The following is a 17,616-nucleotide window of genomic DNA, read 5'->3' on the forward strand; positions in this document are numbered from 1 at the left end:
GAGGAGCAGGGGGAAACTGAAATGGGATGCCAAGTGAGACTAGAATAGGCACATGGGGAGAATGGAATAAACGGTGGGACAGAGATGGAATAAATTGCAACTGATCACCAACCAGCTTGGCAGCCCTATCCTCTCCTTCATGTGTCCGTTGGCAGAATAGCCGGCCAGGGTTGGGAGGCGGCTCATGGCCACTTAAGCCCACACATTTTTTGAACACACAAGTGTGACCCCCAAAACAAACAAGGAAAAAAAAGAGAAAACAAATGCCTTATGCCACAAAAAGCAAAGACCTCAATTTTCCTTTTGTGATGCCCGGGGATCAATCCCAGAACTGAGTCATGTGCACTTCTACAGACCCTAGTTCCTGGCTCAAAGGAGGCTGTCTTTGGGGGACCTCCAAACCAGTGCTCAGGGGACCTGAATATTTCAATGCTTCAACAATGCAGTGCCACTGGAGAGCCACCAGAACCCTAATAAATATTACTGCCACATTTTGAAGCAGTCATATAATTTCTTTTATAAATTAAGTTGCACTGACTTAGTTTATAAGTTGTTTAAAAGATAATAAACCCAATAACAACAAACAAACATGAAGAAAATAAATACTAATGTGGAAACGAATAAATTTTTTTTCCTTTTTCATTCACATCTGGCAATGCACAGGGGTTATTCCTGACTCGTGCACTCAGGAATTACTCCTGGTGGTGCTCAGGGGACCATATGGGACGATGGGAATCGAACCTGGGTTGGCCTCATGCAAGCAAATGCCCTACCCAATATGCTATCACTCCAGCCCCCAATTTTTTTTTTGTTTTGTTTTGGGTTTTGGACCACACCTAGCGGTGCTCAAGACTTACTTTTGGCCCTGTGCTCAAGGTTCACTCCTAGTCATGCTTGGGGGACTTATGTGGTACTAAGGATCAAACAAAAGTCAGCCACACGCATGGCAAGCACCTTAATCTCTGTACTATCTCTCTAGTCCATGGAATTTTTTTTTTCAGAAGTAAATTTACATTGTGACTCAATTTTTATTGGATAGCAGTGATGTGAGCAATCAGAAGGAAAGAGTTTATAAGGCAGCTTAGAAATATAATGAAATAATGCTATACTAATTCAAGTCATTTAAAACAAACATTAACCTCCATGAAATTGAAGTGGGGGAAAAAACAGACCTAGAGAGAGAGCTCAATAGATTCTGCATGCCAGAGGCCAGGGTTCAATCCCTGCCACTAGGTTCCACTCCATGCACAATAAGGTGTACCCACCCAGCCTCTCTTTAAAAAAAAAAAAAAAGAGAGAGAGAGAGAGAAAGAGAGAAAACAAAAATAAATGTCAAGAACAAAACTGATGAGCCTCCAACATGAAGGGAAAAAATATTCCTAAAATCAAAAGTGAGAGAGGAGCATGTTCTCCATCTGGGATCACCCACCCACATCGAGAGGTCACTACTCTCAGCTTTCCCTTCTGGAAAAGTCCAGTTTTTCATCGGAATTCTCTCATTCTGTTTTCCTTACCCTCCCTTCCCTCTCTCCACCCCCTCATTTTCTCTCTATTTCTCTGAATAAAATTATGTTATTTCACTTTTTAAAAAGTAGAAGAGGAGAGAGCTATCACTATTGCTCTTCCAGAAATCAAGATGATTGCAAGGGAGAGAACAGGTAAGGCTCTTGCCTTACACACAGCCAACCCAAGTTCGATTCCTGGCATCCCATACGACCCCCCAGCACTACCAGGAGTGATTCCTGAGTGCAGAGTAACACCTGAGCATTGAAGGGTGTATGATCCCTGCCCCCCCAGAAAAAAAGGAGACTGTATGGGAATTCTCAAGAGTGCAAAAATAGTCAACACAAGAAAAAAATCACTTCTATCAGGCATAAAAATCCTGAACAAAATATCAGCAAACTGACCACTAAAGTTTTAGAAAGTTCTGCGCTATATTTTTATTCAATAAATCATTGTGGACAACTTTATAAAAATAATTTTTTTTAAATTTTAAGAAGATTCTAAGAATGCATGGGTAGATTATTACAACTGAAAATCAATGTAAATACTGTGTATAAGATACAGAACAAGCACATGATCATCAACAGATGCAGGAAAAGTATCTGACAACACTGAATGTCAATTTCTGAGAGAAAAACATTCAACTTGGGGCTGGAGCGGGTAGGGAGTTTGCCTTGCACAAAGCCAACCTGGGTTCAACCCCTGGCACCCCATATGGTCCCCCAAGCACCACCAGGAGTAACTCCTGAGTGTAGAACCAGGAGTAACCTGAGCATCACTGGGTGTGACCTCAAAAAAACAAAAAAAAAAAAAGAAAGAAAGAAAGAAAGAAAGAAAAACATTCAACTTGGAAAAAGGGAACTTCCTCAACCCTATAAAAGACATTACAAAACACCTACATGTCATATCATACATAAAAATCCCCTCTCTCAGGACTTCTATTCAACATTATAATAGCCAGAAAAGACAGAAAGAAAAAGGTACCATTGTTTTCTCTCACAGATGACATAATTCTATATGTAGAAAAGCCACACAAAAATAGTATAATCAAATTCAGCAAATTTGCAGAATAAAAGATCAATGTCTAGAAGCCTGCCTTATTGCAAGAAGCAATCCAAAGACCAAATTAAGAAAAAATATTTCAGGCCAGGGGATATAGCTCAACAGAGGTCCTGAGATCCATGCCTGACACTATCACTCATCAATAAAACTTTCCTCCACAATATCAAAAGAATAAAATACACAAGAATAAACTGAACAATATAAGTGTAAAACATTTACAATAAAAACAAAATACTGAGGCTGGAGAGATAGCACAGCCAAGAGGATGCTCACCTTGCACACAGCTGACCCAGATTTGACCCTTAACATACCACATGGTCCCCTGAGTCCCACCAGGAGTGATTTCTAAGTGCATATCCAGGAATAAACACTGAACATAATCAGTGTGGTCCAAAGAACAAACAAAAACAAAATATTCAAAAAATTTAAATCTAAATAAAAAGATAACCATGGACACTGAATATTAAGACGGCAATTCTCCCCAAACTGACTCTTAGATTCAATGCTATCAAAACCTTGGCTGGCTCCTTTACAGATAAAGTGAACTTGTTTAAGTGAACTTGATCCAGTAAAAAAAATTTAATTTTTGAAAATAGGACTTATTCTCCCAATTTTAAAACTATAAAGCTACAGCAATCAAGAGTGCATTTTGAGCATAAGGATAGACATGAGAGCCAATAGAACTATTATTCCAAAAATAATCCTGCCCACATGGCAGAGCCTGGCAAGCTCTCCGTGGTGTATTCGATATGCCAAATACAGTAGCAATGACGGGTCTCATTCCCCTGACCCTGAAAGAGCCTCCAATGTAGCACTATTGGGAAGGAGGAGTAAAGAGAGGCTTCTAAAATCTCAGGGCTAGGGGCTGGAGCAATAGCACAGTGGGTAGGACATTTGCCTTGCACGCAGCCGACCCAGGTTCGATTCCCAGCATCCCACATGGTCCCCTGAGCACAGCCAGGAGTAATTCTTGAGTGCATGAGCCAGGAATAACCCCTGTGCAACACTGGGTGTGACCCAAAAAGCAAAAAATAATAATAATAATAATAAAAATAATAATAATAAAATAAAATAAAGTCTCAGGGCTAGGACAAATGGAGATGTTACTGGTGCCCGCTTGAGCAAATCGTTGCTCAACAGGATGAAAGTGATGAAAAGAGATATAATCTAACAATACTCAACACCACTACTAATGCAACTTGGTAGGGAAAGTACCAGATTTTCTCTTCCCCTTCCAGAAGGCAAAACAGGCATTCGAGCCCTTTAAGCCAATATTCAAGGCCCCACCAAAATTGTATTTTGAACCTATAACAAAAGGAAAACTGAATAACCACACACAAAATGATTCATCTAGGGAATGGAGAGATAGAGCAGGAAAGGTATTAGCCTTGATCCCCCCAGAGTAATCCCTGAGCACAGAATAAGGAGTAAGTCCTGAGCACAGCTGAGTGTGGGGCCCCCCCAAAAAAATTAATTTAAACCTTATATTAAGCCAGTCACAAAAAATGTCAACTGAAACAGATCACAGAGCCAAAGCTACAAACCTGGTTTGGTTTTGGGGGAGTTTATTTGTTTTTGCAACAAGAGATCAATCAACCCAAGGCTTCATGGACATGAAACTTTTAAAACTTTTCATTGTTATTCTTTATTTTGGCTTTGTGCCACACCTGGCAGTGCTCAGAGCTCAGTCTATTTCTGGTTCAGGAGGGACCCCTGGAGGTGCTCAGGGGACTATGTGGTACCGAAACTCTAACCTAAGTTGCAGCCACCACAGACAAGTACCTAAACTCCTATACCATCTCTCCAGCAAATTTTCATGACCCTTAAGCATTTTTTAAGGTGTTTCGCCAAGAGTACAAGTGATATTAGATCAAATAATTGCACACAGAATATAAAGAAATCTTACAAATCAAAACAAACAAAAGAATCTCCAGTCTCTCATGGGGTGGGGGAAAGTTGACCTCCCCCAATCTCACTGTTCTACTGGTAGCCTGACAGTTACACCCTGAACTGCCTCTGGCACCATTGAGTTTATACTCATTAATGGACATAATCCAGAGACTCACAAATAAATCTCAGAGAAGAGCAACAAGCTGCAGAGATGCCTCTGACCCTGTGCCAGGCTGAGTCTCACCAGGACACAACAATCTTTACACACTTTCTTCTCAGGAAACTTTTTTGATCATTTTTAGTGGATTATTCATAACAAGCAATCACTGTCACTGTCATCCCATTGCTCATCGATTTTTTCGAGTGGGCACCAGTAACGTCTCTCACTGAGAGACTTATTGCTACTGTTTTTGGCATATCCAATACGCACGGATAGCTTGCTAGGCTCTGCCGAGAGGGCTCCATACTCTCGGTAGCTTGCTGGGCTCTCTGAGAGGAGTGGAGGAATCGAACTCAGGTCGGCCTCGTGAAAGGCGAATGCCCAACCGCTCAATACAAAATAAATTATTTAGGGCCTGCTATTGGAGCAAACTTGGGTGGTGGTTAGGAAAATTCAAAATAAAGGTAGTGGAAAGGTGTAATGGTGGTGGGATTGGTGTTGAATATTAAATGCAATAAACTATTATTAACTTTATAAAAACTAATTTAAATTTTAAAAAATAAGCAAACAAAAAATGAGGCTGAATTTCTAGGTAAATTTTACCCATAAAATCTATGGGAAAAGGGGCTGGAGTGATAGCACAGTAGCTAGGTTATTTGACTTGCACCCCACCAACCTGGGTTTAATCCCCAGCATTCCATATGGTTCCTGAAGCACCACCAGGAGTAACCCCTGAGTGCAAAGTCAGGAGTAACCCCTGAGTATCACCTGATGTGAACCCCCAACTCAAAAAAAAAAAAAATCCAAAAGAAAAGAATCTATGGGAAAGGGCTTAAAATTTATGATGGACATGGGGGGTACAGGGAGAGAGCTGGTCCCCTGGGGAATGATTAGGACTCTTAGAATTCTAATTCTTAGAATCTAATCATCCTGAAGTTAGAGACCAGAAGTTAGAGTGTGGGGGCTGGGTCGTGCTGAACAGGGAGAGTCATTTAAAAATGTATGTCTCTGTTCTAGGTAAACGAGAAAAGCAAAAAGTTATTCTCATGAAGCTGCTTCTTTATTAGCCTATAACTCAAAATAACCCTTTTGGGGCAGGAGTGCAGAGCTCAGTGCTGTGTGTCTGCGCTGCAAGGCCCAGGGCTCAGTCCCCCTTACCATTATGCACTGAGGCCAGTCCCTTGGTCCCGCGGTTTGTGCCTGGCCACTCTACTGTGATTTGGAACCACAAGCAATTCCAGCCGCACTTATAGCCAAGTGTATGAGAGCAGCGCAGCTGGGGTTTGTGATCCCCAAGAGCAATGCCTGGATGTGTGCAAGCACCCCTACTGAGGGAGTTCAGGGATCAAAGAGAGTACAGCAGGTAAGGTGTTGGCCTAGCATGCAGCTGACCTGTGCTGGATCCCTGGCACCCCGTATGGTCTCCCAAGCCCTGCCAGAACTAATTCAGAAAACTAAAAATAGAAACAAAATGGTGACCAAAATACAGAGAAAGCTCACAGAATGGGAAAAAATATTTACTCAATACCCATCAGATAGGGGGTTAATATCCAGGATATGTAAGACACTAATTTTTGTTTCTGAAAGGAGTAGGTCAGCCAAATTCATTTGGGAACCTCAGACTGGATAAACAGTACTAGGCATAGATGCTTGCCTTACACATAGCCAGCCCAGGTTCAGTCCCTGGAAACACATATGAGCCCAAGCACTGGCAGGACCAGCAGAGATCCCTGAGCCCAGAGACAGAAGGAAGCCCTGGGTGTAGCAAAAAAAAAAAAAAATTTTTTAAATTTTGGGCACCGTAACTGGAGCAATAAATAGTACAGTGGGTAGGGCACCTGCCTTGCATACAGCCAACCTGGGTTTGATCCCAAGTATTATCCCTAAGTCCACCAGGAGTGATCACCGAGCCTAGAGCCAGGAGGAAGCCATGAATACAGCCAGTTGTGGCCAAAAATAAATAAGTAAATAAAAACAGGTTGGAAACCTCTTTGCTAAACATAAACCAATATGAATATAAAACTGAAAAATGTGCATAGCTAAATGGTTTTCTGAAAAACAGAAATGAAACCATTAAGTCAATTTTACTAACCAGAATTTTGTTTAGAGCCTGATGAACCTCCATGATCTAGTTTTGCTTTCTTCTTCTTTGATGATGATGATGATGAGCTAGCAGTTACTGATCTTTTTTCAATGACAGGAGTGGAAAGAGCTCGTTTTTTGAATAGCTCCCGTTCTCTCAGCAGGCTTGGATCCATAATGCTGAAAAAAAAAAAAATTTAAATCTCTTTTTAAAACAGGTTTCAAGTTATTCAAATCTATATTCCAAATCCACAGATTTCACTCAATTACTTCCTACAAAATTTAAATTAGTTTTCCACTACATGTATTTATTCACTTATTCACAGGGCAGGGGTGAATGACAACAGTCATAAGGAGGAGGGATTAATTTAGTATCATGTGTCAATCACTATGCTGGGGACTAGTCAAGAGAAATCAACTTACTCCCTACAGTTCCAGACCTAAGTAGTCCAGGTCAAGTAGGCCTAAATGAGGGTCAACAGTTATATGCCCAGATTTGCCACTGCATTACTCCAAGGTATATACAGCATGATGATCTGCAGTATTCATAAAGTATATAATTACACTAAATTTAGTCAGTATCATTACAGGACAGGAAAGAGAGTTTATAGGGCTGAAGAGTATGCTTTGCACGCACAAGGGATTTGAGATCTGGCATCATATGGTCTCAAGCGCACCCCTTTGCAAAGGGGTAGGGAGCTTGTGATTAAACCTGGTTGTGCTCAGAACTTACTCCTGGCTCTGTGCTCAGTGATCACGCCTGATGTGGCTTGGGGAAACCATAAGCAGTCACTGTCACCCCGTTGCTCATTGATTTGTTCGAGCGGGCACCAGTAACATCTCTCATTGACAGACTTGTTACTGTTTTTGGCATATCCAATACGCACGGGTAGCTTGCCAGGCTCTGCCGTGCAGGCTCCATACTCTCAGTAGCTTGCTGGGCCCTCCGAAAGGGGAAGAGGAATCGAACACGGGTTGGCCGCGTGAAAGGCGAAAGCCCAACTGCTGTGCTATCGCTCCAGCCCAATTAATACATAGTCAGAGGTTATTTTTAATTAATACTTTAATAGGGTAGAATTTAAAAAATTTATAACCAAAGTGCATAACCAAGAAATAATATATACTTGTATGTTTTAAAGAGAACTGATTGGTTCAAAGGGTTAGAGTCCATGGCTTGTGGGCTAGGGGTCCCAAATTCAATTCCTGACACCACACAGCATGCCAGCATCTCCAACATGCCTGGCTGGTCAGCAGCAGCACTGGGCACAACAAACATACACAAGTATCACCCAGTACCACCTCAGCTCCAAGCAGCCCTCCTCACTCAAAAAAAAAAAAAAAAAAAAAAAAAAAAAAAAACCTGTAAATCTAATATAGATTATATTGAATCTATAGATTTTGAAAAGTAAAACTGTAAGAACATTGGAGTAATATTAATTCTTCCAACCCATAGCAATACAATCTTTCTATTTGTGTTGTTTTCCACTTCTTTCATCAATGTCTTATTTTCAGTGTATAGACCATTACTTTCCTTGATTAAATTTGTTCCTATTTTATTCCTGATTCAATTGTAAATAGGATTTTTTTCCCTATTTTCTCCCTAAAAGACTTAGAATATACAGGAGAAATTATAGATGAGAAGGGTCAGGAAATGGCTCAGTGGCTAACACACTGAATGGTTGTGAATCCGCTCCCCCAGTGCTAATCACATCAATAAGCACAATCCTGGCAGCTCTGTGGTCTGAGATCCCCAACAGCACTGTATCACTGTCATCCCATTGTTCACTGATTTGCTCGAGCAGGCACCAGTAACGTCTCCACTGTGAGACTTGTTGTTACTGTTTTTGGCATATTGAATACGCCACGGGGAGCTTGCCAGGCTCTGCCGTGTGGGTGGGATACTCTCAGTAGCTTGCCGGACTCTCTGAGAGGGACAGAGGAATTGAACCCAGGTCAGCTGTGTGCAAGACAAATGCCCTACCTGTTGTGCTATCACTCCAGTCTGATCCCTAATGCCTCAAATAATTTCTGGCTGCACCAAGGCCAGGCAGGTCTAGCAAAGCACAACGAAGATGTGTTTTCGGGGTCAGTGATGGTACAGAGAGTAGGGCATTTGCCTTACACAAGGCCCACCCAGGTTTGATCCCCAGCATCCCATACTGTAGGTTCCCTATGCCTGCCAGGAATGATCTCTAAGCACAAAACCAGGAATAAGTCCTGAACACCGCTGGGTTTGACCCAAAGACCAAAAAACCAAAGATGTATGAATACCACAGCCAGGAGTGGTGAATATGATAGTGTCTGTTGAATACAACAGTGTGCTAGCATCAAGGACATACTAAATTAAATACTAAAATTGACACTTCCGGGGCAGGATAATAGCACAACAGGTAAGGTGTTTGCTGTGCATTTGACCAACTCAGGTCCAATTTCTGGGACCCCATATGGGCCCTCCCAGCTCATTCTCAGGAATCACTCCTCCTATTCCATATGTGAACTTGCAGTGTGAGGGACCAAATCCAGGACTCCTGCATACAAAGCATGTCCACTGCGCTCTCTAGTCCTATCTGTTTACTGAACAATGCTGCTCTAAAAAATCCATCAAGATCAATAAGCAACTTCTGAGGAAGACTGGTCAAGTCTGAGAACTCTAAAGCCTTCTTGGAATGGGGGGGCAGAATTATCCTTTCTGCCTGAAGGTTCGGCAGCCTGCTCTCTGGGTACAGCCTGTGGGTACAGCCTCTGACTTAGAAAACAGCCCAGCTCCCCAACAGAATCTCATCAAACTGCTCCAGATCTATAGTTCCTGGACACCTTAAAATTTCATTATTACTGTCAGCCCAGTAGGACCACAGCAAAGCTAACTGCAAAGTTCCACAGAAGACCTGAGTACCAAAACCATCAGTCTGCAGTGCAGGCTCAACACTGCTGAGAGCTGGCAGCCCCCCATAAAAATTAGGATCACAGCAAAGCTGACTGGAAAGTTCCACAGAAAACCTCAGTACCAAAACCATCAGTTTGCAGTGCAGGCTAAACACCGAGAGCCCGCAGCCCCTAAAAAGTATCAAGGGGCAGGAGAGATGGTACCATGAATAGGGCTTACACACGCCTTGCACAGGCGACCAGTTTGATATTCGGCATCCCATAAGGTCCCCTGAGTAATGCCAGGAGTGATTCCTGAGTACAATGCCAGGTGTTAGCTCTGAGCACTGCCAGGTGTGCCCAAAAACCAAAAAGGAAAAACACAAGCAAATTAATTGTTTTTTAAAAGATATATACAAAAAAGGCAAAGTCTCTTGCCCCCGCGCCTGGCTTTCACCAGGGGTCCCTCGGAGGGGATGGGTTGTTCCCTCCCCCCGCCCTGCAGCAGAGCCCCAGCAGCCGAAGACCTCCGGAACCCAGCCACAGCCATGCTCAAGGCCCCTCTCCACACGTCGGACAAGCCTCGCGTGTGAAGGAACCAGCAGAGGGACCCAGGTGTGTGGGACCCGGGGCTGAGATCTCCAAGCCTGCTCGGATCCGGACTGGGCCTCATCCACCCAGATCCCCCATTTTCCAGTAGCTAGGCAGTCACACCCAGAAACTGCCCCCGGCCCCGTGTAATTCTATCAACAGCCAACATCCAGAGACTATAAAACCAAGCTCCCGGAAGCTTATAGCCTAGTTCTCCCTCTGGGAGAACCTGGCAAGCTACCAAGAGTTTCCTGCCCGCACAGGAGAGCCTGGCAAGCTCCCCATTATGTATCCAGAGGCAAAACCAGTAACAATGATGGGTCTCATTCTCTTGACCCTGAAAGAGCCTCCAATGAGGCACCACTGGGAATGACAAGTAAAGAGAGGCTGCTAAAATCTCAGGGCTAGGACGAATGGAGACGTTACTGAGACTGCTCAAGAAACTCGACAATCAACAAGATGATGATGATGACAGACAGAAAAAAAAAACCACGTTATATCAAGATCTAGAAGCCAGGAGCCAGTCTTGGAGGTGGGGTGCAAGCTACGAGAACCTGAAAAGAACAAACATAAGATGGGGGTGAAAAATCACATATAAACAGAAATATTCATCATCTCTTATTTCCACCTTGTAAAAGTGCAGCCGCAGTCTTGTAGCTGGTCATAGAGCTGGGCTTTCAACCACGGTGTTTAACAGCTCCAATAAAGTCCTGGCTTACAAAGACCTCAAACGCTTCCACCAGCACTTGATCCTCACAACTCATACCAAGCTCTGAGATTTATTTCTATTTTAATCATTGGAATCTGCAGGGGAGGCTTCTGATTACTGCCACGCAGCTCCAGACCATGGGCCAGATCCATGCATCTTGACGCTAAAGCCAAAGGCACCTGCCCCCGCAGTCACCAAAGCCCAGGAGGAGTTACACATCTGTCCCCAGCACAGGTCTGAGCTTCGCGTCTGTCCCCAGCACAGGCCTGAGCTTCGCATCTGTCCCCAGCATGGACCTGAGCTTCGCGTCTGTCCCCAAGGCATGGCTGAGCTTGCGTCTGTCCCCAGCACAGGGCTGAGCGTCACATCTGTCCCCAGCACTGGGCTGAGCTTCGCGTCTGTCCCCAAGACATGGCTGAGCTTCGCATCTGTCCCCAGCACCGGCTCTGCCCGTCCCTCCACCGGCCGCGCCCCTGGTCAGGGCTGGACAGGGAAGTCCAGGTGCACTGGACATTGTCCGACGGCGCCAGTGCCGATTCCTGGGGCTCGCAGACTCCCACCCTCGGGCACCGGGGCGGAGGTGGGGGTCACGGCCAGACGCTTGGGCTGCCCAGCCCATGACCGCCGCCCGCTCCCCCCACCCCCCACGCTCGCTGTCCCACGCTCGCTGTCCTCAGGCTTCGCACCTCGGCAACGGCCGCATGCGGGCGGACGGGAGGGCTGACGGGGCCGGGGTTGGGCTGACCGGGCAGCCCGGGCTGACGAGGTCGGGCTGAGGGGACCGGGCTGAGGGGGTCGGGCTGACCGGGCCGGGCTGAGGGGCCGGGCTGAGGGTTGGGCTGACAGGGCTGGGCTGAGGGGTCTGGTTGACGGGGCCGGGCTGAGGGGCCGGGCTGACGGGGCCGGGCAAACTGGGTCGGACTGACGGTCCGGGCTCCCGCACGCGGCCCGGAGACCCCAGCGGCCCCGCCTCAGCCCCCGGGGGCTCGCGCGTTCCCGGGGGGCCGAGAACAGGCGCCCCGACCCCGCAGCCCTCGGGGAGGCGGCGGGAGCGAGCGAGCACGGCCGCGGGGCGCAGCGCCTACCTGAGCCGCAGAGCCGCCGTCCCCCGGTTCTCCGGAGCGCGCCGCCGGTTCAGGCTCTTGGCGCGGACGGCGGCGGAGACGACCCAGGAGCCGCCGCAACAACTTCCGGACCCAGCGCGGGACGCTCGGTCCCAGCAGCCACCGCGGCGCCTCGGCCGCCCGGAGCGCGCCTGCGCCGTCACGTGACCCGCGGGCCGGGGCCTCGGGGGCGGGGTCTGTGCCGGCCGGGGCGTCCCGTTCCCCTGACAACCGAGGGGCTGGCCGCGGACCGGGGAGTGTCGGCGATCCCCCGGCGTAGGAGGCGCAGAGAAACTTTTCCTTTGCGGACAGACCAAGCCTCGGGTCCTCCTGCATTATGCGTCCGGATATTTCGCCGAAAGGTCCACGAATTCTTTCTTTTTTCTCTTTTTTCGACGGGATTTTTCAACAAGTATTAGGTCGATTGTGACTTTACTGCAAATGCCCGTCGCCAATGGCTCAACCCGAGAGCGTTGTTCCAGCTGCTGCAAGAGGGGGAATTAGGGCCGTAGGAAGCTCCTCGAAACAGCACAGCTAGCGAAGGCAACCCTGACGTGAAACCCGGTTTGCGAATTCCAAATAAATAGCTCGTTCTCTTAGCTCTCTCTCGCACGCTCGCTCTCTCGCTCTCTCTATTTTTTGGTTTTTGGGTCACACCTGGCGATACACAGGGGTTATTCCTGGCTCATGCACTCAGGAATTACTCCTGGCGGTGCTCAGGGGACCATATGGGATGCTGGGAATCGAACCCGGGTCGGCCGCGTGCCAGGCAAACGCCCTACCCGCTGCGCTATTGCTCCAGCCCTCTCTTTCTTTTTAATAACTCTTTCAACCACACCTGTGAACTCCATTAGAAAGGATTTCAAATGCTGAAGCATCTGGAAATAAAGCAAGGGAAAAGATCACTGACTTTGCCCAGGCTCTGCAATGTGCTGAAGTGAGTCAGATTTCCTGCAATTTACCTTTTCTGCTAAAGCAACAACCCAGCCAGAATTCAACCTATAATTGCGGTCTAATCGCTTAGCAGTGGCTCTTCTTCACATTAGAGCCAATGTCTTGGTTATCTCATCTGAGAAATGGGAATAGCCATACTACCACACCCACAAAGGGCTGCTGGCAACAGACTATTGCAAAGATTGAATGATTGAAAAGATTGATACACTAAACTTATTTGATACACAAAAAACAACGTGAAAAGATCATTGATTTGGTGACTGTTGGAGGGGCCACACCCAGCACGCTCAGCATCTAATGCCTGGCTTTGTGGCTAGAAGTGAACCCTGGCCACTCAGGAATACTTGGGGAACCATAACTGGTGCCAAGGATCAACCAGGGTTGGCAAAAAGGGCGGTGTACAAAGCAAGTCACTTACTGACTATACTATTTCTCCAGTCCTTTTTTATAATAAGGTGTCTTTTGTTTAATAAGTTTCATTCTAGAGGACTTTGTACTAAATCCATTGTGGTTCACTTAATACCCTCAGAAATGTAACTTCATTTGATTAACAGTTAAGACCCAGGTTTTTAACAAACTGGTTAAAAAATAAATAAAAGACAACCAAAAAACCTATGAGGTGGGATCAGGATATGGCCAAAATGGGGTAGCACTGAATTTCATTTGTGGCGCCTAATGGCCCCCAGGTATACCCACCAGTATCATGCTCTCCTGATAAAAGCTGGGAGTGATTCCTATCTAAAAACCAGAAAAAATAGTACAGCAGGTAGGGCATTTGCCTGGCACACGGCTGACCCGGGTTCGATTCCCAGCATCCCATATGGTGCCCTGAGCACCGCCAGGAGTAATTCCTGAGTGCAAAGCCAAAAGTAACCCCTATGCATTGCCGGGTGTGACCCAAAAAGAAAAAAATAAAAATAAATAAGTAAAATAAAATAAATTTTAAAAATAAAAAAACCTCGAGATGCACCAAGGCTTCAGTAGCGAGGGTTCTTCTAGTCACCAGCCCCTCCTCCTGGAGACCTCTGCAGTCCCAGCTCCGGGGTAACAATGGCAATGCTCAAATATGCAGATCTGGGGCCAGAGCCAGTAGTACAGCAGATAGAAGCAGTTGCCTTGCACGTGCCCGACTTGGGTTTGATGTTTGGCATCCCATATGGTCTCCCAAGCACTGTGAGAAGTAATTCCTGAGTGCAGAGCCAGGAGTAAACCTTGAGCATTGCCGAATGTGACCCAAAAGCTAAAAAATAAAATGTGGATATGTAAAAGTGTGGATATGTCGGAGAAGATGTAGCAGGGCTGGGTGGAGTGAGATACTCGATCTCTGGTGAAATACAACATAGACAAGACCATTGCACTCCACATTAAAGAGGAGTATGGAGTATGACAAGGGTCAGAATGATAGTATAGTGGGTGGGACTTTGCCTTTCAAGCGGGGACCCAGATTTCAATCCCTGGCTCCCCAAATGATTCCCCAAGCCCTCCAGAACTGATCTCTGAGCACAGAACCAGGAGTAAGTTATGAGCACTGCTGGTGTGACCCCCCCCAAAAAAGAGTTTGACAAGAAGTACAATGTGAGTTCACAAAATATGTGGGTGCCACAATGCATGCTTTCGGTGGCCCAGCTGCCCCCATCCTCCCCAGGCCTCCAGCAGAGAGACAGAGATATGGGGAACCACAGTCTGATGGTGAAATGGCTAGTTTAATGCAGAGCTGCTAGCGTACTTATAGAACATCTAAGGGGAGTTGAGGTATAGGACATAGGTCTGATTGGTTATTTACAGAGACAAACATTTGGCAGAGGAAATTCTCTTGGGGAGATTAACTCAAGGAGACACTGTCTCAGAGGGAATCTACATTGCTTTTGTCTTTCCTTCTAGTTGCATATGTTAAGCAATTAAGTTTACTTCTCATCAATACTTGCAAGTTTTTTGATAAATATAGTAAGAGACAAAGATCCCAACACTTAGTTCTCTGGGCTTTGAGAGTAGGCAAGGCTTTTATGGTAAATCCCAGACTAAATCCTCAGGCCAGTTCAGCCTTCCCCGTGGGGGTCTTGTCTCTTAAGTCATAGCAGCTTGCATCAAGACCATGCATTTATGCTTTCTAGATTGTCCTTTCAATGCTGGGGTAGTTTTGTCACTTGCCCTGGACCCATCCCAGTCCAGTGGCAGGACCTCCCTTTTGGGGTGTTAGGAACTAAAGCCTGAGTCAAGTAATTATGATGGGTGCCCAGGGGTAGATATATTTCAGAGTCAATCAACTCCCAAATATTAGGAGCACAGCATTAACAGTCTTTCTATGTTTAACCAAAGAACATAGATCTACAGTAAAATATAAAAAGGCTATAGGGAAAATATAAAAGCAAGTAATTCACTACAAATACAAAATCCAGAATTACCAGAAAGTTATTACTTATAAGTAACCAAGATTAACAGGGTACTGTGACAATGAGGGGTAAAACACAAAGGAAAGGTTAAAGGTAAACGTTAACTAAATTAGGAATGCTAACAAGAGCACAGTAAGCTTCTCTGGGAGGAGGAAAAGGGGCAGTTAATTCACTGATGAAGCCTAGAACACCTAGGATCAATATCCAACAGTACAATCCCACCTGGCACTTCGCTGTGGGAGGAACTTGGGGAGTTTTGTGAATAATTGTCCATGCTTCTGTTCAAGTGTGGTTAGGAGCCTGGAGCCTGGCTGGCCACACCCAGTGATCCATTTGAAAACAAGGACTGCAACCTAAATTCCAAATACCCAGAAACTGAAATCTTCAGTCTTGCCTAATTAGAACACCTCAGTCTCTGAACCTTTCTTGTGGTGTTTTGTACAGGGCATAATCTCTGGACTGATTTATTGTGGTTATAAAATTTATTTAACAATGATGGCAAATCATTTGACATCTCTATTTATTTTCTATTCCATACCTCTCTGCTAATTTTTTTCTCCTTAAAATCCATTTCTTCCCAAAAAATTAACCTGCTGGAGAAGTGTGGGGGAAAAACTCATTATGAGCTGATAATGCAGTGCAGTAGGGGAACATTTACTGTGTGAGGCTCTGGGGTTCGATTCCCATCACCACAAATGAAAAAAGGAGAAAAAAATCCAAGTGAGGAGGAAGGGATCAAACACACACACACACACACACACACACACACACACACACACACACACGGGCTGAGGAGGTGTCAGGGATAACTCAGTGCTCAGTGGCAAAAGTTGCCTTACAAACATGAGGCCAGTGTTCCTGGCACCATTCCACATGCCCAAATTATGTTCCAGTATCTCTGCATTTTGGGGTGTCTTTTGTTTTTGCTTTTGGGTCATACCTAGCTGTGATCAGGGCTTATTTCTGCGTGTGTGCTCACTCCTGGCAGTGCTTGTGTGACCATTTATGTTGCCAGGGATTGAACTTGGGTCAGCAAAAGCACCCCTACCCACTGCTTCATCTCTCTGGTTCCAGCTCTGCTTTTTAGAATTCCCAGTGCCACAACCAAGTGGCAAGTTTCTGGTGTACTGTAGCCAAGTGTGTGTGGCCACTGGTCCTGGCAATAAGAACAAAGGGAAAGGAAGAGGACAAGGGATGTGACCCAATGGGAAATGCCTTGCATGCATGAAACCTGAGTCCAGGTCCAGCCCCCACCCCTGCCCCCCCACATGGACGCACGCACACACACATACATACGTAATGCATGCACGCACGCGCGCACACACACACACACACACACACACACACACAAAATCCAAAGGTTATTGACCAGGAATGTGACTCAATGGCAAAGCACCTTTGTTGTACATATGAGCTACTGGGTCCCATCTCTGACACTAATAATAATTTGAAAGGTTTGAAAGGGTATTGCTATCTGTATTGCAAACCCTAAAAGAGAGTGAGAGAGAGAGAGAGAGAGAGAGAGAGAGAGAGAGAGAGAGTCTGCCATAGAGGCAGATAGACAGTGAGGGGTGGGGGTGCAGAGGGGATGGAAACTAGGGACATTGGTGGTGGGAAATGTGTGCACTGGTGGAGGGATAGATATTGAAATATTTTATGACTGAAACCTGACCATAAACAGCTTGTTAATTGTGTATCTCACAATGATTCAATTTAAAAAAGAAATGCAGTTCAGTAGGGGAACTGAGGAAACTGTAGAACAAAAATTTTTAAGGACTATGAAAAAAATTTAAATAAAATTAAAGGGACTGCTGAATTGGAAATGGCTCAGTAGCAGAGTGCTTGCCTTCCACACAGGAGACCCTGGGCTCAAGCTATGGTATGGGCCGGATAAGAGATTTCCATGATTTAAGATCAGATACAACATAGAATTGGGTTAAAGAAATAGCATGGATACTGGGGACTACAAAATAAAATTTACATTCACATAGACATAGGACATGAGAGGTCAGAATAGTGTCTCAACCCAAGGAAAGGAGAAACAGTTTCAAATATACAGAAAATCACTAAGGAATATCAAAAGAAACTCAATTTCTCTAACAAAGCTGGCAGAAAGCCTGGGCAGAAATGCTGCCAATCCTGTATTGCAAACCATAATACACAAAAGGAAAAGGAGAGAGAGAGAAGAAGGAAAGTGCCTCCCATAGAGGGAGGCTGGGGGTGGGGAATGGGGTGTGGTAGGGAAGCAGGGGGCATTGGTGGTGGGAAATGTACACTGGTGGAGGGGTGGGTGCTGGATCATTGTATGAC

General features: G+C 45.6%; 1 protein-coding gene across 2 annotated transcripts in view; it reads right to left on the bottom strand.

Annotated features, from left to right (window-relative positions):
- The window catches only part of GTF2E2 (general transcription factor IIE subunit 2), a 76,709-nt gene extending 64,596 nt beyond the window's left edge, over positions 1–12,113 (bottom strand). For both annotated transcript variants that reach the window (XM_055121703.1, XM_004606880.2), the window contains exons 1-2: positions 11,945–12,113; positions 6,708–6,877 (exon numbers count right to left, since the gene is read on the bottom strand). In XM_055121703.1, coding sequence (XP_054977678.1) covers positions 6,708–6,873 — 166 coding nt within the window. In that variant the 5' untranslated portion in view covers positions 6,874–6,877; positions 11,945–12,113. The remainder of the gene's footprint in view (positions 1–6,707; positions 6,878–11,944) is intronic.
- Between the last annotated feature and the right edge of the window lie 5,503 nt (positions 12,114–17,616).

This window comes from Sorex araneus, chromosome 1, assembly GCF_027595985.1.
Source record: "Sorex araneus isolate mSorAra2 chromosome 1, mSorAra2.pri, whole genome shotgun sequence".
Taxonomy (NCBI): domain Eukaryota; kingdom Metazoa; phylum Chordata; class Mammalia; order Eulipotyphla; family Soricidae; genus Sorex; species Sorex araneus.